The sequence below is a fragment of the Zootoca vivipara genome, chromosome 2, assembly GCF_965207765.1.
Source record: "Zootoca vivipara chromosome 2, rZooViv2.hap1.1, whole genome shotgun sequence".
In the NCBI taxonomy this organism is placed as follows: domain Eukaryota; kingdom Metazoa; phylum Chordata; class Lepidosauria; order Squamata; family Lacertidae; genus Zootoca; species Zootoca vivipara.
The window spans coordinates 1,066,894-1,094,546 of record NC_142584.1 but is presented as its reverse complement, the minus strand read 5'-3'; the positions used below and the strand labels follow the sequence as shown (position 1 = coordinate 1,094,546).

General features: G+C 46.1%; 1 protein-coding gene across 9 annotated transcripts in view; it reads right to left on the bottom strand.

Annotated features, from left to right (window-relative positions):
- Positions 1–27,653, bottom strand: part of TNS2 (tensin 2) — a 130,042-nt gene that overhangs the window by 59,853 nt on the left and 42,536 nt on the right. For 5 of the 9 annotated variants that reach the window (XM_035101897.3, XM_088662784.1, XM_088662782.1 and 2 more), the window contains 2 exons: positions 6,629–6,740; positions 5,933–5,970 (listed from right to left, as the gene is read on the bottom strand). In XM_035101897.3, the coding sequence (XP_034957788.3) occupies positions 5,933–5,970; positions 6,629–6,740 (150 nt within the window). Of the gene's footprint in view, positions 1–604; positions 1,051–5,351; positions 5,420–5,932; positions 5,971–6,628; positions 6,741–22,216; positions 22,434–27,653 lie in introns of those variants that run through there. The other 4 variants (XM_035101923.3, XM_035101984.3, XM_035101966.3 and 1 more) reach the window with 4 other exon arrangements.

The window sequence follows — 27,653 nt, the reverse complement described above, 5'->3', positions numbered from 1 at the left end:
AGGCAAAGAGGGGTCATAGAAGAACCACAAATGTCACCTTGGGTCACCCCGAGGAACGGCAGGATATAAACATAGGGAGGAATTCAAGGCAGCTTTGTGGCAATTGTTCCATCAGGGCAAACATTTCAGCTTGCCAGATGGAGCAAATCCCTCCCCCCCCTCACATCTGCTGTTCTGGGGGTTCTCTCAACACCCCTCCCACCAAGCACAGGCTGCACAGGGGAGGAAAGGGGGCAAAATCCACAAGCCTGTTGCAGGCTTCCGCTCCTGGGGCTGGTTAGTTGAATCCCATCCACAATAAACAAAAGAATACAGCAAATGCCTCCCATTTACCTATCGTGGCTGAAACCTGGTCAACGGGCAGCATATAGGTCAATGAATGACTACATCATAACAAGTAAATGAATAGATGTGCCGCATAAATAAATGACAAAATAATAAATAGCAATAAGTAAGTATGGTCCCTTCAGCCGCGATGGGGGTTTCTACCATAGCTGTCAAGTTTTCCCTTTTCTCACGAGGAAGCCTATTCAGCATAAGGGAATTTCCCTTAAAAACCTGACAGCTATGGTTTCTACCCACTTTATCATCCTTAATCCCTCACCTGAAGCAGTGTCCACTGACCAGCACTCCTTCCGGGGACTGCTGCCCCCTTGTGGCGAGGGAAGAACACACACCTCTGCTAGCAGAACCATGCACGCCTCCAGCCCACCTGTTGAAAGATACCATTCTACACAAGGTCTGCTGCGGCAGCTCTTCTCCCTGCTTGCAATCCAGCGATCGGTGCCGGCTTTTCTTCTTCTTCTCTCTCTCTCCAACAGTGAGCCTCCCAAAAGAGACACACAAGGAAACCAGAGGCCCCAGCTGTCTCCGGTGGATGAGGAGCTAAGCCTACTCAGCCCTCCAGCCTCCTATCTGTCCTCCTCCCTTCCCCGCATTCTCCCACTTGCTGTTGCGTCTTTTCTGAGAGCAGAGCTGTGTTTGCAGAAACGGCCACTGGTCCTGCTATTTAGAAAAGGGGAGGGGGGAGGACTAGTCCCAGAACAACAGCAGCTCGGAGTGAAGTGGCTTCTCCTCCAGCTGCAGCCCTTGGCTCAGTTCCAAGGCAAACTCCGTTCCATAATTACACAACTTCGAAGAGCGGCCCCGTGTGGGCTTAAAGGGCCAGAGGTCTGGATCTCACAGGAGTCGCAGGGTCCGACTCCAGGGCTCATAATGCGTGAATAATGGTGCACAGGAGTGTGGCCAAGGTGGGCCTAACCACAAAGCCCCACTGGAAGCCCCAATGAAAAGCAGGTGCACAATGAAGAAGCCTTGCTAAGACTAAGCAGGTCAGGGCCTGATTGGGTGCCCAAGCGAGAACTCTACATGCTGTAATAAATGTGCTTGGTTTTGTTTCTCTTTAAGACTGCAAGATTTAGGAACATAGGAAGCTGCCACTGCAGCATCTAGCTCAGTACTGTATGTACTGGGGGAAACCACCAGAGAGGAATTCAAACGAATAGCCAGCACGTGTAGAGACAAAGTCAGAAAAGCTAAAGCACAGGTTGGCTAAGAGAATGGATAACAATGGAAAATACGGACTTGCTGGATTTAGAAGGACACGACAACAGATTTGGTTGGCATGCTTACCTCTGGTACGAGAAAGTAAAAGTAGATAAAAGTTTTACAAATCATGTGTTCAAAAGAGCATTGTATGAGGTATGGGAGAGAAACCAAGCGCTGTTGGAAAGAAAGACCTCATGGTGGATCTCGCCAGTGGAGGTCTTAACTGTAAAAAAGATAAATATGGAAGGGAGAAGAGCCCCATATGAGGAGATTTTGATGAAATCAGATAGAGGATGGAAATTGAGGCCATATGATGAAATTAAAGAAGTTTTAACAGGATGGCTGCAATACCACCAAGTAAATTATGTATTTTCAAAAGATAAAAAAGTAGGTTTTGAGGATATAAGGTCTAAATTTCAGACAGAATTGTTGGAAGGCAGAGTGAAGTTGTTGTCAAAAATGTATAATTTCTTGTTAGAATGGTATACTAAAGATGAAATGACAAAGGAGGTGAACCTAGCAGTTCGAAAGCACGTCAAAGTGCAACAAGTAGATAAATAGGTACTGCTACAGTGGGAAGGTAAACGTGCGCTGCTCTGGTTCACCAGAAGCGGCTTTGTCATGCTGGCCACATGACCTGGAAGCTGTACGCTGGCTCCCTCGGTCAATAATGTGAGATGAGCACCGCAACCCCAGAGTCGGTCACGACTGGACCTAATGGTCAGGGGTCCCTTTACCTTTTACTGTAATCCCAACCCCATCTAACTGTGAGTAAACCCCATTGAATTAAATGGGACTGACTTCTGAGTAGTCATGGTTAGGTCTGTCACAGCAGAGCTGATGGAGTGAGCTCTACTTTCCATCTCCCACTGACAAGCAGAAGGGGACAGAAGGATCACAGCCTTAGTTGCAAACAGAGCCAAGTTTAACTGACAATGTGAATGATCAATAGATTAATTACATGCTATGCAATCAATAAACATATGTAAAACTATGCAGTTATGCTATCTGAATTCATGATATGGAGCAGGGGAAGAGTAGAGGAGGGAAATGAAAGCTAGAAACATAGGTGTAAAGGAGCATAAAATGAATTGAAACAATAGTCATTAACAGTATTTTTTTCCCAACTAGATATGTCCTCCTAGGTGCCATTTTTCATGAAGTTTGAACCATTAGTTCTCCAGCCATTTGAACTAGTAGCTACCATTCTCAAGTTCATTCAAATGATAGAAAATAATATGACATAATTTGCTTGAGTTTTATAAAAAGTATTTGCTAGAAATCTATTTGAAAATAATAATAATAATAATAATAATAATAATAATAATAATAATATTTATACCACGCCCATCTGGCTGGGTTTCCCCAGCCACTCTGGGTGGCTCCCAACAGAACACTAAAAACAGAATAAAACTTTCAACATTAAAAACTTCCCTAAACAGGGCTGCCTTCAGATGTCTTCTAAAAGTTAGATAGTTGTTTATTTCCTTGACACCTGATAGGGCATTCCACAGGGCGGGCGCCACTACCGAGAAATGTTTGAATGAATAGTTGGGTCTCGAGCCCTGAATAATTATGTTAATGGTCAAGGTTCTACACACTACCTGGCATAGGTTCATACTGGTGGTTGTTTTTGTATTGTATTGTAGAGGCAGCATAGCCGAATATGAAAAGTATAGAGAAAAGCCATCCTCATAAGCAATTCATCCTATAATAAAGTGGCCGTTGGGACTTGGAGCACAAAGACTTCAGACGGGATAAACCAGGACCATGAGAGAGATTACATGCTTGCATATACACAACCATACAACAACAAAAAAGTGTGTGGCTTCCCCTTGCCTCTGCTGCACTGTGGAAGGATCTCTCTCTTTCCTCCTGGTTTCTTCTCCGTTAGAGGGGAAGGAGAGGAGGCAGGCGTGTGCCGGCGAAAGGGAAAGGGAGGGTAGGTGGGTGTGGATAGAGAGCGTGTGCGAGCCGCGAGTGATGCGGCTGAAGGATCGTTTAGCTGTTACTGAGGAGCGAAAGCAGGAGGGCAGGCAGGCGGGCGCACCCACGGGGGAAGGGGGAATTAGTCCCTGGAAGTGTGTGTGGATATTTGGGGGGGGGGTTGGAAGGGCTGCTGCAACTGGGACCAGCGAGGGGGGGGGAGAGAGAGAGAGAGAGAGAGAGAGAGAGAGAGAGAGAGAGAGAGAGTAGAAAAAAGAGGGTGGGAAATGGGAGGGGAGAGAGGAAGCTGAGGAGGCAGCTGGCTGGGGCGGGGGGGCAGGGAAGGGACTGAGGGGCTGAGGTGGTGGCGGTGGGTGAGCCACCGGGGGGGAGCCCGTAGAAGGGAGAGGAAGCCTTTTGGGGGGTAGGCGGGAGATGTGAAAAGCAAGCATTGAGGGGCCAAGGAACGGGGTGGGGTACCCCCCTACATATCCATCTTCAAAGCAGCGAGGGGGGGCGCCTCTTTTGGATAGAAAGGTGTCGCCCTCTGAGGAAAGCTGTGCGGGCGGCTCCCAACCAAATATTAAAAACACAATATAGTATTACACATCCTTTATAATAAAGTGCAAGTGTCTCTGCGTCCAGTCCCTGTGTCCGAGGGATTGCGCTACTGCGCATGTGCCCCACGGACAGCCGTTGGGACTTGGAGCGCAGAGACTTCGGACAGCCAGGCGGAACTGTTGAAGCGGCGGGTGAAGCTCTGCGCATGTTCCCGAGGTTGCTAGAGCAACAGGTCTGTTCTAGCACCCGTTAATTTAACGGGCTTCATGATACTAGTATGCAATAAAAATTAGAAGCAGTTATGCTACAGGTACCATTAGGCATGCAATTCTCAAGTAAATGTATAGAGTATTTTTTCCTTAGGCTAGTCTACAGATGCATGAAGTCCTTGGTGCTTTACTTTATATTCACTTGCTAAATACTGAAGCACTAAATACTTTGTGGACTTCAGCATCAGATCAGTGAACACAAGACATGAACTAGCACAAGGTGGTTCTATCATTAGGCAGATAGGTTTGAAGCTGCTCTATCTCCTTGCAGAGGATGCAATCCTAGGTGAGAAGTGAGTCGTTGCAAAGTAGCTTCCTGATATTTTTGAGTAAGACCCGATTGTATAACTCCTGCTATTTCCATAAATGATATTTTTACTAGAGGCTTAGGTGAATTGCTGAAACAGGCACACAGCCTAAAAGGTAAATACAAATATAGGTATATATTGCTGTTTTTAGGGCAATTTACTGTTTGCTTTGAGCCTTAATTCAAATATCTGAATAGTTATTTTAAAATTCAGTTTACATTGCTAGACATCATGTGAGAGGAGTTTTTCAAAACTAAATCAAGAGTTATCTTAGGTCCACTACCCTGCGACAAGCTCAGCTCTCTGGCTTGGCCATCTTGTCAACTGAAAACAAAGTAGCAAAAGGAATTGATTTTGATGATGTGATTTCAAAATCTGCAGAGAACAAAGTTAGGAAAAAATGGTTTTAAGTGCTTATGCTCACAATGTTAAGTAAATAAACCAGAAAACAACACTTGCAACTGTAAATATCTTATCTTATTTTTCCTTCTTTTAATAATTTCAATGTGGGGGGAGGTGACAAGAAATTTACCGCACCGGGTACCACCTAACTTTGCTACACCACTGATTGCAATGTGGCATTGCTGGGGAGCGGGCCCAGAGAAGGGCGTGACATGGGGAGATTTCTAACGGCCCCATAAGGCTGGAGGGTCACAATTAACCCACGGGCCAAAGACTCCTCACCCTCGCCTTAAACCAACCCTAAGCACATAGAAAGGAGACAACCACATATTCCTACCTTGTATTAACTCTGCCCACCCCACCTTCCGGTTCTGCTTCCTGTGTGTCAATTTCAGGTTGGAAGCTCCTCAGGGCAGGGACTTGCCCTCTTGTGCTCTGTAAAGCGTCATGATATGGCTGGTGCTATATAAAGAATGGTGATTATGAGGATACCATCCTTCAAACTGGGAACGGAAACCCCAAAATGGTTCAGATCTTTCCACCCAGGTGGCTGACATTTCACAAGTGCAGGCAAAGGCACTCTGTATCCATTTTAAAACAGGGCATTTTGACACCAAATAGTCAAAACATAGGACACAGTGGTGACCTCATAGTGGAGGCATGCGCTCGCCAGCACTAAGCTAACAAGACCCACACATAGCAAGGAGTGGAATGGAATGTCGAGCTGTGGGAGTTTCTGCTGCTGCTGCTGCTCCTTCACACACTTGAACGGGCCCTTGTGGTGGGGTGGGTTGGGTTTATAAAACTCCCAAGGAACATACATCTATGTGCACAGAATGCAAACTGAAGTTACTATTATATGCCACTAAACAGCACCGTGACCCCTATTTTTCCTACCAAACTCCTCTGTGCTCTTACCTTGGCTTCACATTTCTTGTGGCTTGCCACTTTGCACACTGCAAGGGAAAAAAACATGGAAAAGCTATTCCAGATCCACAACCTTAAAGATGGACTCTCTCTGATGTACCCTATACCTTATTGTTAATTGCACAACAGTAAAGCACACTGAAGAGCACTGTGTAAAGCACCACATTAAAGGTAAAGGTAAAGGGACCCCTGACCATTAGGTCCAGTCGTGACCGACTCTGGGGTTGCGCGCTCATCTCACATTATTGGCCGAGGGAGCCGGCGTATAGCTTCCAGGTCATGTGGCCAGCAGGACAAAGCTGCTTCTGGCAAACCAGAGCAGCACATGGAAACGCCGTTTACCTTCCTGCTGTAGCGGTTCCTATTTATCTACTTGCATTTTGACGTGCTTTCAAACTGCTAGGTTGGCAGGAGCTGGGACTAAGCAACGGGAGCTCACCCCGTCACAGGGATTCGAACCGCCAACCTTCTGATCGGCAAGCCCTAGGCTCAGTGGTTTAACCACAGCGCCACCTGGATCCCGAAAGCGCCACATTGCTTCCTTTTAATTCTGCTGTCCTGGATGATCTTGTTAACCAAATGACAACCCTGGCTTCTCTGTTTTTAAATAGATGGAGAATTATTCAGATTTACTGGGACTTTTGCCTCTCCACTATGAAAGATAAAGAAGACTGGGACAGCTCTTACCTTTACAAACAAGACCCTGGGTCTCAATGGATTCCTTGCACACAACACAGGCTTTTTTCTTCTTCTTGAATACTTTCTCTTTGAAGGCGTGAGGCTCGGACACCTTCCCAGGCTGAAATGACAAACACAGGGTCGGGAATTTAGTATGGGGCATCGCTAAAATAAAAATATCTGTTCATTACACAAATAGATACCACGGACTGTGAAGCCACAATGTAAAGATGTGAAGAGAACAGCTGTGCTGCTGTTGAAGGTACTAAAATGCAGACATGTTACAATGCAAAAGGAAGTGAGGGCTGCTCCATTTGGGCAAAGGGGGCACTGCCCCACCAACCTGTCTCCTCTAAGCAAGTGCCCACCTGCCTTCTCACTTACATCCAGTCCAGAGGATGGTTATGGCTGCCAGTTTCCTCCTCCTCCTCCTCCTCCTCCTCCTCCTCCTCCTCCTCCTCCTCCGTCTCAGTCTTGTCCTTGTAGAACTCAGTAGGGAGGAAGATGGGTCCAAAGCTAGACCTAGTTGTCTCTGCCTGTCATTGGCTGGCTCCACGTACTGTTAGCCTACTGGCCTCCCACCCTACCAGCTGCCACTAGAAACAGGCACAACTCACACTCACTGTCACACTTCTGCACTAATTCCTTACACCTTCAGGTAGATGTTGGCACACGCCCTTTGGAAAACAAAACAGTGTGCTCTTGCACAACAAACCCACATCCAATAAATAAATACGTAGGACTTTTTTTACTGAAAGAAGTGTCAGAAGACTAAAGTGGAAGGTGCAAGATAACAATCACTTGATGGCTGGATCATACTATAACTTCCGTGCAAATTTTGTTGGTTCATTTTTTTAATGCAAAGCTAAATAATTCACACTTCCCGAAACGATGCATGAACACAGCTACAGTATTCTTCAAAATTAGCACTTCTACAAACTGCTATGTACTATGTACAAAATGCATATGTTAGGAGAAATTGTGCATTAAAATGCATGCATTAGTGGGGGAAAGCCTCTTAAGGTGGTACTTGACATCTACAGTTTTTATACGTATTAGATTAACAAATAATACACTTCATTGTAAGCAAAGGTACTTTATACCTTATTTAGTTAATGAAAATATTCTTTTAGAATTGGTTGATCTAACCAGCTAAGGTTGTAAAGCTACACCCACTTACAAGGAACTAAGCACCACAGAACTCAATAAGACTTACTTCCAAGCAAGTTAAACTGTTGCAGCTCTCAACTAACTAGAGATGGATCTGATCCAGCAAGACAATCTTTATACGAATTAAACACATTCAGACATACCTGCTGGAGAGGAGAGCATTTCTGTGTGCGTGTAAGGCCCAGACTCTTAGAATCATAGAATTATAGAATCAAAGAACTGTAGAGTTGAAATTGAAGAACATGAACAAAATCAGCCCACTCCTTTGGGGAGGTCACCCCACCCCCGCAAAAAAGTCCAACGACTACAATGAACTTTTGTCACATATATATAACTTTGCTGAACATTCCTCCATAAGCTGCAGGCCCAGCCTAATCCTCTACAGATAGAAGGAATGTGCATGCTAAGGGTCCATTAGATCAATCTTCCTGGAATGGCGGGTGCCAGGTCAATGTTCAGTGTTCTGTTGGAACGTGGAAGAAATACCTATGCTCATTTGGAATGTAGCATCTCAGACTACATGGACGGAAGATAGCTGTGATTTCCCTCCCTAATTGAAATTAGGGTGAAAAGCAGGTGCACACTTTCACCTTGAAAGTGACCAGGGGCTGGGCGTGGAGGGGGAACAAAGCCCACTGCACCAGCCAAATCCTTGTCGCTGCAGCCAGGCACAGGGCACACAGTTCACGGGGCCGCGCTGCACTGCCTGCCCATGCATAGGGGAATGTGGCTGGCCAATGCGACCCTTGGCAAGGGAGCCAGGGGTGCACCAGCAAGGCTCGGCCCTGAGGCCCAGAGACCCCCAGTGGCAGGCAGGGTGGAGATCCCTTTGTGGGGGCGCCTGGTTCATGCCCCCTTAAAATCATGTGCCTGGGGCTACAGCTCCCCTAGTCCTCCCCACACCATGCCCCTGCCCTGATGAACAATTTACAGGAGGGCTCGATTGGAAAGGGCCACAGCTAAATGCTAGAGCATTTGCCTTGCACATAGCAGGTCCCGAGTTCAATCCCCAGCACTACCAGGTGGGGCTGGGGGGGGCACTCCTTGTCTGAAACCCCAGAGGGTCATTGGCAGTTAGTGTTGATGGACCAATTGCACAGTTAAGGCAGTCTATGCTGAAAATGGCAGCACGGGGTAAAGTCTCCTCCCCTTTCTAAAACATCTTGTTCAACTTACACATGGTCATTGCAAAGCAATTTTCCCATCACCACAAGCATCATTCACAGTGGGATAATGTTGGGACGTAGGTAGTCCATACCAGACATTATCAGTTGCAGCACCACATTCTTGGCAGCATTTTGTTTACTCCTTACAAGATATATCTTTTTTTAAAAAAAAAACCCACCATGAGTGCTGGGATAGCTCAGTTGGTAGAGCTTAAGACTCTTAATCTCAAGGTTGTGGGTTCAAGCCCCATGTTGGGCAAATGATTCCTGCACTGCAGGAGGTTGGACCAGATGCCCCCCTGTATCCCCCTCCAACTGTAATTCTATGATTCAGTTGGCTTCCTGTGGTGCTTTTATTATTGCTTATTTGTTTCAGCTACTACTCCTATGACTTTGCTGGAGGCTGAACTTTTGTTACAATGGCTTTCAGGTGTGGTTTTCTTTTGTTGGACTGATTCGTTGTAAATTGATTTGAGTGCCCCTGGCAGAAAAAAAAAGACATCTAAATGTATACAGAAAAACAAGCAAACAAATACAGGTCAGTTTGGCAGTGCCCCTATATGCTTTGCTTTTTTAAACTTGGCTCACTATTTTACTCCTTAATCAGCTTTCTGCTCGCCTTGAGGTCTGAATGGCGTAGTTTGCTTTTTCATGTGGGATGCTGGCATATGGCCAGTTTTGGCTCATGGCAGGGGGACAAACTAGGTGGTCTTTTAGGGGTCTTGCAACCCTTCCATTCTTATGAATGGAACTTTGAAGAGAAATCATCACCTGGGTATGCTTAAGAGCAACTTAAACAAAACCACACTATTTTACTCCGGTTTAATTAAACTGGAATAGCCACCACTATCACCATTCTTGGCTCTATAAACAAAAGTGAATCTCCTTTCTACACATTAGTAAGAACTGAAAGCTGGTTTGAGGAATCCCTGAGTAATATACTTCAAGATGTGACAGTACTAAGCTGCAATTTGAATACACCATAAATACACAAGTTGCTTTGCAATTTTATCAGATTAACCTTGTTTTGGCTGATGTGGAGGGCTGTGTATACAGTGGTACCTCTACTTATGAATTTGATGCGTTCTGAATGCACATTTGTAAGTCAAAAAAAATTGTAAGTCAAATCCCATAGGAATGCATTGGGAGAAAAAATTTGTAAGTAGAAGCAACCCTATCTAAAAATTTGTAAGTAGAAAAAATCCTATCTAAACCGCATCCAAGATGGCGGATGGAGCTCCATTTGTAGGTAGAAACATTCGTAAGTAGAGTTATTCGTAAGTAGAGGTACCACTGTACAATGCCCTTCCTTCTCCCTTCTTTAAAGCAACATATTTGTTCCAAGGAAATTCTGTGATATAAATTATCCGAATCCAATTGTGTCTACTTTATTGTTGTTCTTCCATTATTTTGCATAATTCATGTTTCTTTGTTCCATTTTAATTTATTCTGAAACTGAGTAACAATTTGACTTTAATGATGGCATATACAGGTAATTACAGTTGCATGAATGCAAATATTTCCTTGACCATAGCATATAATCATCATTCTGTAATAAGACTATGCAATCCTCTGTGTGCCTACACAAAAGTCTATTGCATGGTATTTAATGGGGCTTACTCCAAGGTACCCAGGGACCCAGGTGGCGCTGTGGGTTAAACCACTGAGCTTGCTGATCAGAAGGTCGGCAGTTCGAATCCCTGTGATGGGGTGAGCTCCCATTGCTTGGACCCAAGCTCCTGCCAACCTAGCAGTTCGAAAGCACGTCAAAATGCAAGTAGATAAATAGGAACCGCTACAGCGGGAAGGTAAACGGTGTTTCCGTGTGCTGCTCTGGTTCTCCAGAAGCAGCTTTGTCGTGCTGGCCACATGACCTGGAAGCTGTACACCGGCTCCCTCGGCCAATAATGCGAGATGAGCGCACAACCCCAGAGTCGGTCACGATTGGACCTAATGGTCAGGGGTCCCTTTACCTTTACCTTTACTCCAAGGTGATTGCATAAGCTGCAGCCTAATTACAAGGTTGACATCAGTAGAAGCATGCATCCTATTCCAATAATTAACAATTAATGATTAATTTTCATTAAAACAATAAGTATTCTGCATCTGTTAATCATGGTCAGACATGAGGGACAGACGCTCAAGCGCTGTCAACTGGAAATAGTATTGTGCAACATCTCTAAGCTTTGGAGACCCAGCATTGCCTAAATGCTTTGAAGCATATCTTTGCAATGAAGAGAGCTAGAAACTTGAAGGATGAGAAATGGGTGAAAAGATTCCATTCATCTTTCTGAAAATGGTATGAGTTTCTCAGGAAGCTGAATTCTGTTTCCAGTATCACATTCTGCTGTTTATCTGCAGTTGTTCAGAACTGAGCACATTCATTCTTTGAAAGTCAAACTCAGCTTGTTTATTTCTGAAAATTCCAAAAAGTGATTAGAAGGAATGAATACTTTCACCACAATTCATCAGTAAGAGAGAGTGTTTCTTCTCAAAGATTTGCGATGTATAAATATTAGCAATGAACATTATATATAAGAAGGAAAGGAAAGTATTCCTATTCCCTGACTACTGCTGCTGCTGTTGTTATTGTTTAGATATCTTACCACACTTCATCATGAAGTCCCAGGGAAGGTTACAACAATTTTAAAATACAATATTCAAATGCATTAAAGTAAATTATATTCAAGAGAACAGTACAGTCTAGACCAGGGGTAGTCAACCTTTTTATACCTACCACCCACTAATGCATCTTTCTTGATGGTAAAATTTCCTTACCGCCCACCAGTGCTTGATGGAAGGAGGATTCAGCTTGTGCCGCAGAACCCCCTACCGCCCACCTAGAATCCTGAAACGCCCACTAGTGGGCGGTAGGGACCAGGTTGACAACCCCTGGACTAGACAGTGCTATTCTTTTAGAAAAAGAGGTTCTGGAACTCACCATGAACACCTCCCTCATTCTCTTAGAATGGCAATGGCGCCCATTTGAGAGGCACTGGAACTCAGTTCCAGAGAGTTCCTGCTGAAAAAACGCCCTGAGTCTAGAGAATAATATGTAAAGGGTTGTTTTTTTTACAAGCACCATTCCATGATAGTAGGAATTCCTCAGCTGACAAGTTTTACAAATAACCTTCCCTAGCCTTCCCCCTTCTCAGCGCCCCCCTCAAAATCCCCATTCCTGGAGTCTGAGGGCACTGAAGCTTGGATTACCCAGAAATGCAACAGCTGTCCTGCAGGAAATGGAGTTGCATTCCAGTCATGCAAATTGGGGCAGTGTGTGTGTGTGTGTGTGTGTGTGTGAGAGAGAGAGAGAGAGAGAGAGAGAGAGAGAGAGAGAGAGAGAGAGAGAGAGAGAGATGATCAACCCAAGAAGTTTTTTAACAAGCAAGGGGGAACAGACACATGTGTGTGAGAGGTGTCACAACAAACACACCTTCAGATACTGGGATCTGTACTCAGAAAGAATCATACCTCTTCCAAAGAATCTCACCAGCTACTGAGTTTCCTTGCCATTAATGTTGCTGCAGTTACAATACAGTATAGGCATATCCTATGTGCCTTTGACATGTCACAGAGGAATATAGGGACATGATTGCAAATTGACACCTCCTTTCTCAGCCCCATATCCCGCCCCCATATTTCTCAGCCCCATAGGGACCCAGGTGGCTCTGTGGGTTAAACCACTGAGCCTAGGGCTTGCTGATCAGAAGGTCGGCGGTTCAAATCCCTGTGGCGGGGTGAGCTCCCGTTGCTCGGTCCCAGCTCCTGCCAACCTAGCAGTTCGAAAGCACATCAAAATGCAAGTAGATAAATAGGAACCGCTACAGCGGGAAGGTAAACGGCGTTTCTGTGTGCTGCTCTGGTTTGCCAGAAGTGGCTTTGTCATGCTGGCCACATGACCTGGAAACTATACACCGGCTCCCTCGGCCAATAATGCGAGATGAGCGCGCAACCCCAGAGTCGGTCACGACTGGACATATGGTCAGGGGTCCCTTTACCCTTTCTTTTCTCAGCCCCATATCACTTTGCGAACCACACACCCCTCTGCTATAGCATGTCGCTTAAGGCTCCTTTCTTATTTGCTTTGCTGCTGTATGTGGTATTCATTTATGCTGCAATGGGGCCCTCCAGATGGGTGTGTTTTTGGATGGCTGTATTCTTGACACAATAGTGGTGGATTTGGACTGGACCATCCACACTTCATTCCACTTTATCTAATTGCTCTGCAATGCTTCCCCAATGTTACTGCATTAGTGCAGTCAGAGGGAGGAGAAGCATTGCACTGTGGAGATATAAAGCAAGACCAAAACAACAACAACAACAACAAACAAACAACAGCAATAATCCTGGAACATATGTGGTATACAAAAGTTGCAGGATCTTAGCAGGAAGTTACAGGATATGCACTGATTCGAAACAAAGCCATGTCTGCCCCAAAACTTCTGAAGGCACGAACGGTATTGAAAGCAGGTCCATGTACAACCGTCCCCACTGGCACCATCTTCAGAGAGCTCTGGGGGCCTGGGCACCCACAAAGCTTTTGCTGTGGGAGCCCATCCTCCACCCCCCACTGCTACCACCACCTACCGCCCGCCGCTGCACACTGCCGCATTACCTCTGGTGCTCCAGAGGCAACTGGACCAGGGTCTGCGCTTCCACCATGGGGCCTCTGTTGGGACCGTGGTTTTTCTTTGGTTAAAGAAAGACTACGATCTTGCAATAAAATTGGGCACTGCAGCAACTTCCCTAGAAGGAAAAGTGGCATATTTGGTTCAGGGGGAGGAATGGCAAATAAGGAGAAGTATAATAAAGGTTTATAGAAATTGCACATGGTGTGGAGAAAATGGGTGGAAGTTTCTCTCACTCCCTCATCACACAAGAACCTGAAGTGGGAGATTTAGAGGGCAGTGTTATGGTAGGGTTGCCATACGTCTGGGAATTCCTAGACATGTCCTCTTTTTTTGGGGGGGTCCTAGATGTGGGTTAAACCACAGGGCCTAGGGCTTGCCGATTAGAAGGTTGGCAGTTCAAATCCCTGTGACAGGGTGAGCTCCCATTGCTTAGTCCCTGCTCCTGTCAACCTAGTAGTTCTAAAGCACGACAAAGTGCAAGTAGATAAATAGGTAAGGTAAACGGCGTTTCCGTGCGCTGCTCTGGTTTGGACGAAACGGCTTTGTCATGCTGGCCACATGACCCGGAAGCTGTACGCCGGCTCCCTCGGCCAATAAAGCGAGATGAGTGCCACAACCCCAGAGTTGTCCGCAACTGGACCTAATGGTCTGGGGTCCTTTTACCTTTTTACATGCCCACCTGGAGGAAATTTTACATTTTAAAGCAAATGTCCTGGACTTGGGGTTTAAAAAACAAGAACAGCACATACAGCTCTGGTTCAGGCTCTGGCGCAGGCGCCCCGAGTTCTGGCCCTGAGCTGAGCAATTGCCCTTTAAAAAGCAACCCTTAAACTATGGGACTGGCTACCACAAGCTGTGGTGATGATCATCAACTATAATAATAATAATAATTATTATTATTATTATTTTGTATACTGCCCCTCATCTAAAGTCCACAGAGTGGTTCACAACAAAAATACAAAATGAGAACACAAAATACATAATAAAAGAACCAATTAAATAGCTCCCATCCTACAAACACATTAATATTTTTTATCAATTGTGGACTGCACATTTTAACCCAGAACTAGGTTCCCTAACTACGTACTTCCCCTTCGAGCATTTAAATCTAGCTGTGTCAATGCTCCCATCTTCTGCAGTGATGACTCCAGAAGCTCTACCTTGTCATTTGAACCCTTCCTCACTGGGACCAATAACTACAATGTCTCATTTCTCATACCTGTCTCTATGTCTCACTGGCTTCTGGCTCTTGTGAAATGAGAAAAGCAACTACTTTGCATGTCATCTTCCTGGTACTTTCAATTTTCTATAGGGAAACTGGGTCTAAGATTCCACCTCATAATTCCGCATCTTTGCTACAGGAGCTAAGCAACAAAATTACCTTTTTCTCCTTTTTTTAAAAGGATTTGACAGCAAGTTAAGGCTATTAGTAGCTAGTAGTCCTGACAGACATACGTGCATGTGAATACAAGTCACCAGGAATCACAAGTGGGGAGTGTGCTGTTGTGCTAAGGTCCAGCTTTCGGGTTTTCCCATAGGCATCTGGTAGGCCACGTTGGGGAGCAGGGTATTGGACTGGAGAAGGCTTTGGTCTGATCCAGCAGAACTCCTCTTAGGTCCTAAGCTGCTGCTCAAAATATAGCTGCTGAGCTATCATGGCAGGCTGTGCACGACACGTTTGGGGCACTGAATTGGCCTTCCATCTGTCTATACCATTACAGTATAAGAAAAATTCCTCTAACTCCCTTATGGGGTTCCTCCAACCACTCATCTCTGACCGATCATGGACTTAGGGGACTCAGTCAGGGGCAGAGGAAGGGGGGTGCGATAGGTGTGGGCCGCCCAGGTGTCACCACTGAGGGGGGTGACAAAATGCCGGGCGACACTCACCGCGGCGCCTGCAGCGCGCCCGAACCATACCTCTCTCCTGGGAGAGACTTGAGCACCCACAGGCTCTACACTGCCCAAACAGTCTACCCACTGCCTCCCCCCCCCCCAGCTGTAGGGCAGCTGAGTGTGAGGAGGCAGGCAGATTCCGGAGGCCCTGCAGTGCACCCCACCCCTACGGGCTGCTTGTCCTGCCCTCGGCGCACCCCTATGGGCAGCTTACCCCACCCCTGGGCACGCTGCCCCAGGCGCCCAAGTGGCTTCCTCTGCCGCTGGACTCATTCCCTTGGGGAGTTGGACAGCAAAAACCAAACCCCGTATTTTTTCTATAACAATACTGCAGTCTGTCCAAAACATCTGGAAGGCAACCGGCTGGGGAAGGCTGCTGTAGGGACTTGAATCTTGAAAGCAGAAACATTCACTCCTAGCAAAAAAAGGATTATTCAGGCTGCAGAATTTGTAAAGTGGGGGTCAAATGGAGCACACCCAGCCCCTAGCGGCGGCGGGAGTTGCACCCTGCTTAAATGAGGCCCGAAGGAGCAGGAACGGGCAAAGCTGCCCAAATGGCAAGCCCGCATTGCAAAGAAGGAAGGCTTCCTGGGACATGTAGTTCTTTCAAGGAGAGCTGAAGAGGGCTCTGTTTCAAAGTGTGTGTACATAAGCCCTACTGAATGAGCCAATTCACACTGGGCCACAGCATGGCCGGCTGGGCTATAAATAACCATGAATCGCCTGCTTTGTTGCAGCAGGGGTTCTTAACTGTGAAAACAAGTTATCTGTTTAAAAGGGCAAGACGCAGGAGCTGCTGGCCAGCCCAGGTGAGAGGCCAAGGGGGCAGGAGCCCAGCAAGAAGCGGCTTTTTGAAGCTCAGAGGGGAAAGACCTCCTTCCACCCCACCCCCCCAAAAAGTAAAGAAACAATCTGTGTGGTGAGAGCCAGTGTGTTGTAGTGGTTAAGAGCGGTAGACTTGTAATCTGGGGAACTGGGTTCGCTTCCCTGCTCCTCCACATGCAGCTGCTGGGTGACCTTGGGCTAGTCACACTTCTCTGAAGTCTCTCTGCCCCACCCACCTTACAGGGTGTCTGTTGTGGGGGAAGAGGGGAAAGGAGAATGTTAGCCGCTTTGAGACTCCTTCGCGTAGTGATAAAGAGGGATATCAAATCCAAACCGAACTCCTAACAGATGAGCAGGAAGGACCTGCCCTGTGTCGAAACTGATAGGCTGATCTGAGAGTCACAAGCCCCAAATCAGCAGACATGGTCAGATGCTTCTCGACTCCCGATCAATGCAGTCAACAAGCACGAACATCTTCACCCGACCTCTGCCAACCTGGTGCCCTCCATGATGGCAGCTGTAGTCAGTGAAGGCTGGGTTCGCCTTTTCCCCAACCCACCAATAATCCGTCACAAGCTTTCTGCAAGGCTGTTTTTAAACGTTTGTTCCCAGCCCTTTGACATCTCCAGCTGAGCTCCAAAACCAGAATAAAGCCGGCTGGGAGTAAATTGGTGTGGAGAGCGAGCGAGAAAGAGAGAGCGCATTTTCAGTGTCACCTAAGGGAATAGGTTGTGGGAAGTTCTGCTTCTGGCAACGTATTCTCCTCTCCAAAAGCCCTCACCTGCATACTCTCTGCCCCTGCATTTGCTTTCTCAGTGGATGCTGAGCACTCATTTGCCCAAGAGATTTATTGATTCTGCCTTCACTCCTGGAAAACCCAAGCTGCAAATTGCTTTTCCACCCTCTTTCCCAACAACACAAGTGCACCCCTTCCTGACGCAGTTCCATCTCTTCCTCATGCAGCCTCACCTGGGAATGCAGGCAAAGGGCTCTTTGCCCCTCTGTTGCTGCCTCTGCTGGGTCAATTCCAAAGGCTCTGCCAAGGTTTTTTCCATGCACACTTCACTTTCTCCACCGTGCCTGCTTGGGGCACAGAGGAGAAAATCCTTACCAGTCTCTGCTCTTGTTTTTTTTTTAAATAATTTTTATTAATTTTTAGAAAAAGAAAACACATACAAAGTATACAACATAAACTCTGTCCCTTCATTTTCCCTCCACCCACAAGCCCACCTCTGCCACCAGTGAGACCCATGGGTATTGGGGAACAAAGGGGTCCATTTTAAGCTGGGTTTGACCTCCCCCCTCCTTCCTCCCCCCTCATCCCCCCCCCTGCCACTGAGAGGACAAAGGCGGAGGATCTCTGGGGATTGGCTTATCCCCCAGCTATTTCTTCACTGTACTGGAAAAAAGAAAAACAAGGAAAAAAAGGGGGGGGAAGCAAAAATATAAAAAGGGGGAAAAAAAGGAAAGAAAAAAAAAGGAAAAAGGAAAAATATTAATGGCTTCCACGACTCTCCTCCTCCTGGATTTCCCAACCTCTTTACATAGTTATGGCGGGTTTTCTAATCCAATTCAGAATCTTATTCTTATAATATTAACACAATCCTCCTCCTTCTTCATGCTGTCCCCCTCTGAGCCCCCCCCCCTGCCACTGGGGTAGCCTGAGGAGTCCAGTAGTCAAAAGGTTCCATTTTTGTGTCTGGGTTTCCCTCCACCCTTCCCTCTCCCCTCAAGGCACCCCCTGCCACTGGGTACCAAGAGTAAGAAGGGGGAGACAGGCAGTTTTCCACCCAAACACCTCCTGATCACCAAAATTATTCAAAAACAAACTCTAAGCATATTTCCTCAGCCATTCTTTTTACTCCCTCCAGAAAGCTCTTAACCTTAAACTATAAAAATCTCTCCTCCCCCCCCCAATGTCCCTCCTCCCAATTGGATCAGCATATCCTTTAACAGGCCAAGATTCCGACACCGTTGTTCATAAACAAAAAAAAAGTACCTTAAACTAAAATTTTTACCCCACACCAATTCTTTCCCACATCCACTTCCAGACCTCTGCTCCTCCCTCTTTCTGCCTTTCCCTCCCTTCACTAACACCATTCAACATTTCAGTCTCTCCAGGATTTTCACTTCCATCAATCTTCTCTTCACTTTGCTTCTCCTTGTCGGCCTCATCTCTTTGTTCTGATCTTTGTTTTTCATCATCCAACACATATTTTTTATGGTCTGAATCAGTCTCCAAATTGTCCTCAAATTGTTGCTCCTCACACACAATCTCATAATCAAAATTGTCCTCTAAATCTTGCTCTTGCACCTCATTCTCCTTTTCTGTTGGATTGAAGCTTTGCCTTTCCTTGTAGATATCTTCCCATGTTTGTAGATAGCCCAGCACAGCCTCCTGGAAAGCTCGAGAGAATTTTGTTTTCATAGTTCACTTGACCACAGGCAGACCAGAGATAAGGGCAGAAGGGTACTGGAAAATTCCTCTCTACCACGTTGTCGGCTCCATCTTGGCTGTTCTTATCCTTTGTCTTTAACCTCATCAGATTTCAAATTTACAGTCCACTTAAATCCTTTTAAAACCTTTTGAATCAATTTTTCCAATTCACAGGAATAAAATCGTCTTTCTTAGTCCTTTAACAATTTGACAGCTTTTGACAGCTGTCAAAGCGTCCTCCCCCTTGTTGCTGCTGAACCTCAAGGGGCAACGACACCGGGGGCTGGGGAGGTTTGGAAAAATCTTTCTTTCTCTCGGGTCCGCAATCTTGAAAGAAGTTTCCCCTTTTCGGCTTGGGAATATTTAATGCGCCTCCCGATTGTCCATTTGGAAGAGATCGGCTTCCGTTACTTTAGGATCTCTTCCTATCTTCAAATTTAAAATTTTTAAGATCCGAATGGAGATTTGACTTACTTTGAAGAAGTCTTTTATTTCCTTGGAAGAATCCGCCGCTTGCAGGCTGAGGACTCGGAGCTTCACTTCAAGGAGGTAAGATGAAACCCAAAAATGGCTCCCGCGACTCCACTCCGCTGGCTCTCGATTGCTCTACTGAGCTCTCGGGCAGCAGAGGATTCGCGTCCAGAGCAAACAGCTGGGCACTATGTCACCGGGACTCTCTACCCGGTGTTTTTTCGGGGAGTCCGCTCGCTCTGCGGACTTCCCCCCCCTCCATGAAGCCAGGGACTTCGGAGCACGAAGTCCCTGCGTCCAACTTCACCAGCGCGACGAATCGGAAGCCCAGTCTCTGCTCTTGTTGTTAATGTGGGCAGAGCTGTGCTTGAAAAGTCCCTTTTGCTGTTGCCTTCTTGGCTCACAGGGGAGAAAATGGCCAAGCGGGAGTGTCCTTGTGACATTGGAGGCTGGTTATGGAGACCTTGGGGGCTGGGCTGGACCCTGGGGGGGGGGTCTCAGTTCCAATATCTGATGTGTAGCTTCCCAGAAAGCCCCTTGTCCCTTCAGAGGCATTTCATAGATGGTAAAGCAGGGAGTTCCCAATATATAGGAGGCGAGTCACATGGAACCCCGTCCAAAGTTAAATTCATTTATTCCACATTTATTCTGTCCTTCCCCCAAAGGAGCTCAATGCTGGATGCATAGATCACCTCCACCCACCCACCCCATTTGCCCTCACAAGCCTGCAAGATCGGTTAGGCTGAGGTTGCAAAGCTATTATTCCCAGCAACTTCAACAAACTAATTCCCAGGATTCCTTGGGGGAAGCCATGTAGCTACATGGTGTGGCTGTGACTTGAGTAGGGATTTGAACTTGGATCTCCCTGGTCCTTGTCCAGCACTCTAACAATAATGCCACAATAAGTGCTCCCTGTCCCATTCCCAGTATAGCTTTTACACTACCCCCTTAGCACAATACTGTATGGACTTGCCTATCCCAATAGGGGCTTGCCTACATGCCCCTATCCCATGCTTGAGGCATTGCAGTCAGCTACCTAATTGCCAGCATGCATGCTCATTACAAGGTCCTAAGCCATGCATACACTGAAATGCATCAAATGCCCCAGGCCCTTGAGTATGACCTACTTCCTTTTTTTACAAACAAAACCAAACCTCTTCTGCACCACACACTATCTCCATGCTAATCTGGAATAATTACCAGTGAACACCATCATGAACATGGTTTAGAATTTATACTTTACCCATAGCAAATTATGCGCTGGGAGCACAGGTGTTCTGGTGAAGCTAGAACTGTGTGTCTCACAATTGAAAGGCCTCCTCTGGATGACCTGCTTATTCGGCATTCAACCCAATTTGCTTGTACAAAACATATGCAGCAGATAGACTATATCTGGACTTTATAGAGCATTTGGTCTGATTTGTTTACAGGCAGTTATACAACTAAGAACCATCCTGGTTTGCTTGCAGGTGTTTATATGCCTTCCTGTTAAACAGAAGTGGCTCACCAGGTAGAGTGGCATGCGACGGCAACACTTGCTTCACAGCAGGTGGGTCACTGTTGCTTACTGGGAAGAGGAGGGATGAGAGGGCAAGGAGATTGGTGCAGTGCAAACACAACAGCAGGAGAACCAGATTGGTTCCACCATTGCATTTGCACAGTGCCAAACCTCCCCTCTCCCTCTTAGTACAGCACCTTTTACCTTTGCTGGTTTCCACACACACACACACACACACACACACACACACACACACACACACACCTAAATCTTTCCTGGGTGTTCTTTTGGAGCAGATTTGGGAAGGTGCAGGGGCAACGCAGGGTGGAAGAGAGAGTGTAGAAGTTCCCCTGCATGGGCAGAAGTTGCTACGCTGGTGCAACTACTTTGCTGGATGCCACCCTTTGCAACTGGCATCCAGTCATCCATGACCTCATGGAATGGAAATTCTACCATGGAAGAATTAAGCCCTGGTACATCCTCTGGTTTTGCCTCAGTGTAATGGACTAAAGACAGGGACCCAGGTGGCGCTGTGGGTTAAACCACAGAGCCTAGGGCTTGCTGATCAGAAGGTCGGCGGTTCGAATCCCTGCAACGGGGTGAGCTCCCGTTGTTTGGTCCCAGCTCCTGCCCACCTAGCAGTTTGAAAGCACATCAAAGTGCAAGTATATAAATAGGGATTGCTCCAGCGGGAAGGTAAACGGCGTTGCTCTGGTTTCGCCAGAAGCGGCTTAGTCATCCTGGCCACATGACCCGGAAGCTGTCTGCGGACAAACGCCGGCTCCCTTGGCCTATAGAGCGAGATGAGCGCCGCAACCCCAGAGTCAGACACGACTGGACCTGATGATCAGGGCCCCCTTTACCTTTACCTTTAATGGACTAAAGAGGCCTTACACACACAGGAGCAAAAGGTGAACCAAAGAGACTGGGTAAGGAACCTTTGAAAGCATCACTAAAATGCAGAAACTGCTAAAAATAAAACAAAACAGTGTGCATTCTAGAGATGGGGGGATTCAATTCAGTTCATTTTGAAAGGAGAATCTACCAAATTTGCACTTCCCAACATGCACGCTTGTCTGAACTTTACAATGCACTTCTCCAACCGCTTTCACAAAGATGCATATACATGGGGAAAATCCTTGCACAACAAGGGTGTACATTAGTAAAAACCACATACCAAAAAAACATGTTTATATCAAGAAGTTTGCACTAAAATGTTGGTTATTTATTTTTCATGCTCGTGAAAATTAAATAAATCACAAATTGCTGCAGAAATGTGGAAAACCAAATTTAAGACTGGGAAAACGAGAAACAGGGAAACAAAATGGTCTGGTTCTTCCATCCTAATATGCACATATACATATGCATACATATGCATGGTCCATGGGGTCTCGAAGAGTCGGACATGACTAAACGACTAAACAACAACACATATGCATACACACACACAAACACAGCTAGGCATCTTTGCAATGGCAAAGTCAGGTACCTAGTATCTCTTACCAACATGCTGAAATCTGCACCAAGCTGGGGAAGAAAACCATCTGTCTGGATGAGGGCTGGTCCTGGCCACAGCCTCTGCCGGCGGGCAAGGAGGTTCACCAAAGCAGGAACTGGCTGGGCACAGTGACTCTTACATAATCAGGGCCCACAAGGAGCTGCTGCAGCATCCATTCCCCCTCCTTCCTTGCTCTCAGTGAGTCCAGAACAACATGTTTACTCACTGACTCAGCCACACAGTGCCGTGCAATGACTGCCCGCTATTGTGTGCCAGTTGAGAGGTGCTTTCCCCAGCTACACAACATCCCAGTCATGTGAAGGGTTGTGTTTACACTGCTATGCACACCAATCCAAATCTGGTGCCAAAGGAACAGAAATCTTACAATCTGGGTAAGTTATGGAAATTAAAAGATAGCCTTAGCAGAACCTTTTTATTGTATGGCGAGTTAAACTCCGGAGGCGTATTTGGGAATATGACAACACATTGACTCTGTAACTCACATGACTCATGTTTTTATTGTTCATATTGTTATACTGTAATGCATTTCCTGGAAAAATAATTGAAAATTGAAAATCCTATTGTTGTTGTTATTATTAAGAATCCAGAATGGTATGGCAAGGCTCAGGAAGTGAGCTTCGAAGGGGATGGAGATGACTGGGAATAGATGGAAGCAGGCAGGCATTAAGGGAGGTGACTGAATGGTACAGCAGCATGCTTCAAATGTAAGTGGTCCAATCTCTGGTAAAGGTAAAGGGACCCCTGACCATTAGGTCCAGTCGTGACCGACTCTGGGGTTGCGCGTTCATCTTGCGTTATTGGCCGAGGGAGCCGGCGTACAGCTTCCAGATCATGTGGCCAGCATGACAAAGTCACTTCTGGCGAACCAGAGCAGCACACGGAAATGCCATTTACCTTCCTGCTTGGAGTGGTACCTATTTATCTACTTGCACTTTGACGTGCTTTCGAACTGCTAGGTTGGCAGGAGCTGGGACCGAGCCACAGGAGCTCACCCCATCGCAGGGATTCGAACCGCCAATCTTCTGATCAGCAAGCCCTAGGCTCTGTGGTAACCTACAGTGCCACCTGCGTCCCCCCAATCTCTGGTATCTCCAGTTAAAAGTATATTGGGTAGCAGCGCTGGGAAGAACCTTCTCCCCCTGAGACCCTGGAGAGCTGCTGCCACTCAAAGTGCACAGCACATGCCCTGAGGAAACGAATGGTCTGATTCCTAAGAACAGAAGGGAAAGCCCTGCTGGATGAGGCCAATGGCCCATCCAGCATCCTGTTCTCACAGTGGCCACTGTGGAAAGACTACAAGCAGGGCCTGAGGGCAAAAGCACACTACTGACTTGTGTTTTCCAGCAACTGCTCCTAACACCCTTCTTTCCTTAGGGCAGTGTAAAGGGCACAAATTAAGAAAGATTAGTGCAAAGGGCACAAATTAAGGAATTGGAGATTTGGGGGAAATGATGTGTGCAGGATGAGCACTCTGAAACCAACCCAATGCTCAGACAACTCAAACTTCTGAATACGGTATATCGTTTCCTCTGACCCCCACCCCCACCCCAGTTTACAGGCAGCCAGGAAAGATAGAAAGTAGAGCAATACTGAATCTATCAAAGGAATAAAAGGTGGCAGATGCCAGAAATCTAGCTGGTGTTTTCTTTATCCACCCAGTAAAACATTTCATGGGAGTGGGGGTGGCATTTGGTTTCTTTTACAGGGCCCTCCAGACTGAGATTGTAATTCTACATGTCACAGATCCAATAGCAGTGGATGCACAGTGGTGAATTTATACTGGACTATCCATGCATCATTCCATTTTATTAGGTCTGCAATGATTCTCCAGTGTTACATATTATTGCCATCAGGAGAGACCCCCCTGCACTATAGTACAATGAAAGTATTACAAAAATAAACACACACATAAACATACACAAAAACCCAGAACATTTGCGGTATGAAAAATGATAGGATTTCAGCAGGAAGCTGCAGGATATGTACTGAGTGGAAATGAAGCAGTATGCAGGAGGCATAAACAGTATCAAAAGCAGGGTTGAATATGACCCCCAACACCATAATGAGGACAAATCATCATGAATGCACGAGAGTGTAATACAGTATGCTCAAACCATCTTGCCCCAGTGAGCAATCTGGCCACAATTGGAGGTGGGCTCTTCTCAAAGTAGCCTTCCAAAAAAACCGAGTTGCTGACCAGAGCCACAGATCCTCCAGAGCAGGGGTGGGGGGACCTTTTCACCATGAGGGCAATATCCATGCCAGTGCTGGAAGGCGTCAGAGGTACCGGTAAAAGTGAGTAGAGCAACAGCTATGCAGTTTAACTTTGTTGATTTGTTACACACACACACACACACACACACACACACACACACACACACATTCTTCATCCAGGCAAACAAGAGAGATTTATCGGAGCTCAATGACTTATTCCAGCCAGGCAAAAGAAACTCAAGGAGGATGCAGGGCAGGGCTGGGGAGAATCCTGGGGGCCGGAAAAAGAGAGCTGCATTGGCCATAATCCCGCACAAGGCCTGAGGTCCGCAGCTCCTGCTGCTGAGTGTACCAAGACTATGTAGATATGTCCTATCTATGACAATCAGCTAATTCATGGGGACCTACAGCACATTATCTCTGACCACCTCCTCCTGCATTGCTGTAGACGAGCTTTGCAAGGGATGGGAGGTTCCCATCCAGCGGAACAGAGTGTTCCATAACTCAGGAAACCAGATGGGAATTGGTCAAGGCTTAAGAATAGCAGGCTGGGCTCCAGAGGTCAGGAACAGGACTTTTTTATTTTATTTTAAGGATCTCTCAAGATATCAGTGCTTTTAAAACCGCTTCCCCAGCACAGCTGACAGTTTGAGAACAAAACTAAATTCTGCTTGCTTCATTGTGCCCTGCAGATCAGTTTGCTGGAAATAAACACACACACACCCCATATAGCTCATCACTAAAACGGAAAACCAATACAGTCCATTTCCCTTTCCTGCTTTACAATTAATGCCATTTCCTGGTTCTCACCCACCCACCTCTTTCCCCTGGTGTAGATTTCCCAGCACTGCTTGGAATGAGCTAGTGAGCATGTGGGAATGTCTCAAGAAGCTGGAAATGTGTTCTTTTCTTTGGCTTCAAAACCCTATGCATCAAATTGCTGGTTAAGCAAAACCCCATGTTTTGCACATGAAGCCTAAATCAAAGGCTTGGAAGTCTCTCTGAAAGACTGTCACTTTAATTACATTCCCAGGAAATTCAACATAATTGTTCAGTAACAGCTACCACAATGGTGAGAGGATTTTACAATTTCAATACATAATAAGTCGTAGGGCTAGCCACCTTTCCAGCTCAATCTTACTCATGTTTTGCAAGGAGGAATACAAACACTTACTGGAACATTAGGTTTGCACATCTAAAGTAGATTAAAGCGCTCTGTGGCTCTAGGGCAACTAATCCACTTGTTAAAAAAGAACCTGGCTTTTGGGAAAGCAACAATAATTGCAAGGGAACACACATTTGAAAAGCATGGAATGAACAAATGACTAACAGGAAGATGTGTGAACATCCCACAAGCAAATCAGGATGAAAGCAAGATGAATGCTCATTGTCATACAACTGTCCCACAAACAAATCAAAATTAATTCCTTCAGTAGCACCTTAAAGACCAACTAAGTTTTTATTTTGGTATGAGCTTTCGTGTGCATGCACACTTCTTCAGATACCTTTCGTATCTGAAGAAGTGTGCATGCACACGAAAGCTCATACCAAAATAAAAACTTAGTTGGTCTTTAAGGTGCTACTGAAGGAATTTTTTTATTTTACTTCGATCCAGACCAACACGGCTACCTACCTGTAATCAAAATTAATGTTCAATATAGACTAGATATAAAGTAATCCAATCCCCGTGTAAGCCTTTTGCAAGCAAACCAGGGCAAACCCTCAATAAATAGGTAACCTGGGGGGGGGGGTCCTTTGTGGTTTGGAAGGTGACTGGAAAATGCACTGAAAAGTGTGGGATGAATTATTAATGGGAATATGTGTAAACACCCTGAAAGCAAATCAGGATGAATGCTCAATAAATACTGGACAAAGGGCCCATCCAAAGCTGGGTTTAATGTGGATTGTGAACCACCTGTGTCTCCTTTATCTCCGTGTGACATTTTCCTCCAACTACTTTTTCATCCCCAAATTTGGAGAGTCCCTATGCAATCGAGGTAGCTTCCTTAGTCAGATTTTTCAAAGCATAGGGCAGTGGTTCCCAACAGGTGGTCCGCGGACCCCCAGGGGTCCGCGAGCTATGCCAGAGGGGTCCGCAAAATGCTATTAGAATAAAAAATATATTAAATATATTTCGTATGATAACAGATTTTTTGTTTTGGCCGCTTCCTGCATGAGCAGAGTCTAGCGCAAAACTAGAATTAGATAGAGGCAGTAGTTCTGCTGTATGCCGTTAGGTGGCACTTTACAAACACTACTGTTTTGTAAAGAGGCAGTGCGCGCATTCTACTAACGCTCACCTCCCCAAGATGCTTTGCGTGCGTTGGCTTCATTTGTGCGCTACTGCGCAGGTACCCTATCTTCTCCATTCCCCTCCCTCCTCCCTGGCGCGCGCTGCCTCTTTGCAAAACAGTAGTGTTTGTAAACAAAGCGTTGTTTTTCGCAGAAGCTACAGTTAACTGTATACTGATGGAGTACTCTGTTGTAACTGTAAAAAAACGTATAAATATAAAATATAAAAAGACTCTTAATTTGGCTCTCACTTTTTAATTTTAGGATTAGGAATTAATGGGGGTCCTTGTCACAATAGCGGCTCGATGAGGGGTCCTCGAGAAAATTTTGTTGGGAACCCCTGGCATAGGGAATCTCTGGATTTAGGGAGTAGAACGTGAAGGGCAACAATATAGGGACAGTCACATGAACGAGGGGGAATTAAAGCAGATACAAGGCATTCCCAAACCACATTAAACCCAGGTATGGACAGGCCCATAGTCTAACCACCATATAAGCTTTGTGCAAGCAAAACAGAATGAATGCTGAATTCATCAGGCTGTCTGGAGGTGTGCATAGGACTCCAGCCAGGTAGCTGTATCCTATACATCAGGCATCCCCAAACTTCGGCCTTCCAGATGTTTTGGACTACAATTCCTATCTTCCCTGACCACTGGTCCTGTTAGCTAGGAATCATGGGAGTTGTAGGCCAAAACATCTGGAGGGCCGCAGTTTGGGGATGCCTGCTATACATGTTTTTTTTAAGTGTCACCGAGTTCCAATAAGCATGTTCAGGATTACAACATTAATCCATTAATCACAGATTAAAATCCTGACACACGCACACACCCTCTCAATTAACTGGTAAACCTGACAAGAAGCAAAAATCCCAGGACCAGCAGCTCTTGCCACACCGCTGTGCCAGCTCCAGCCTTC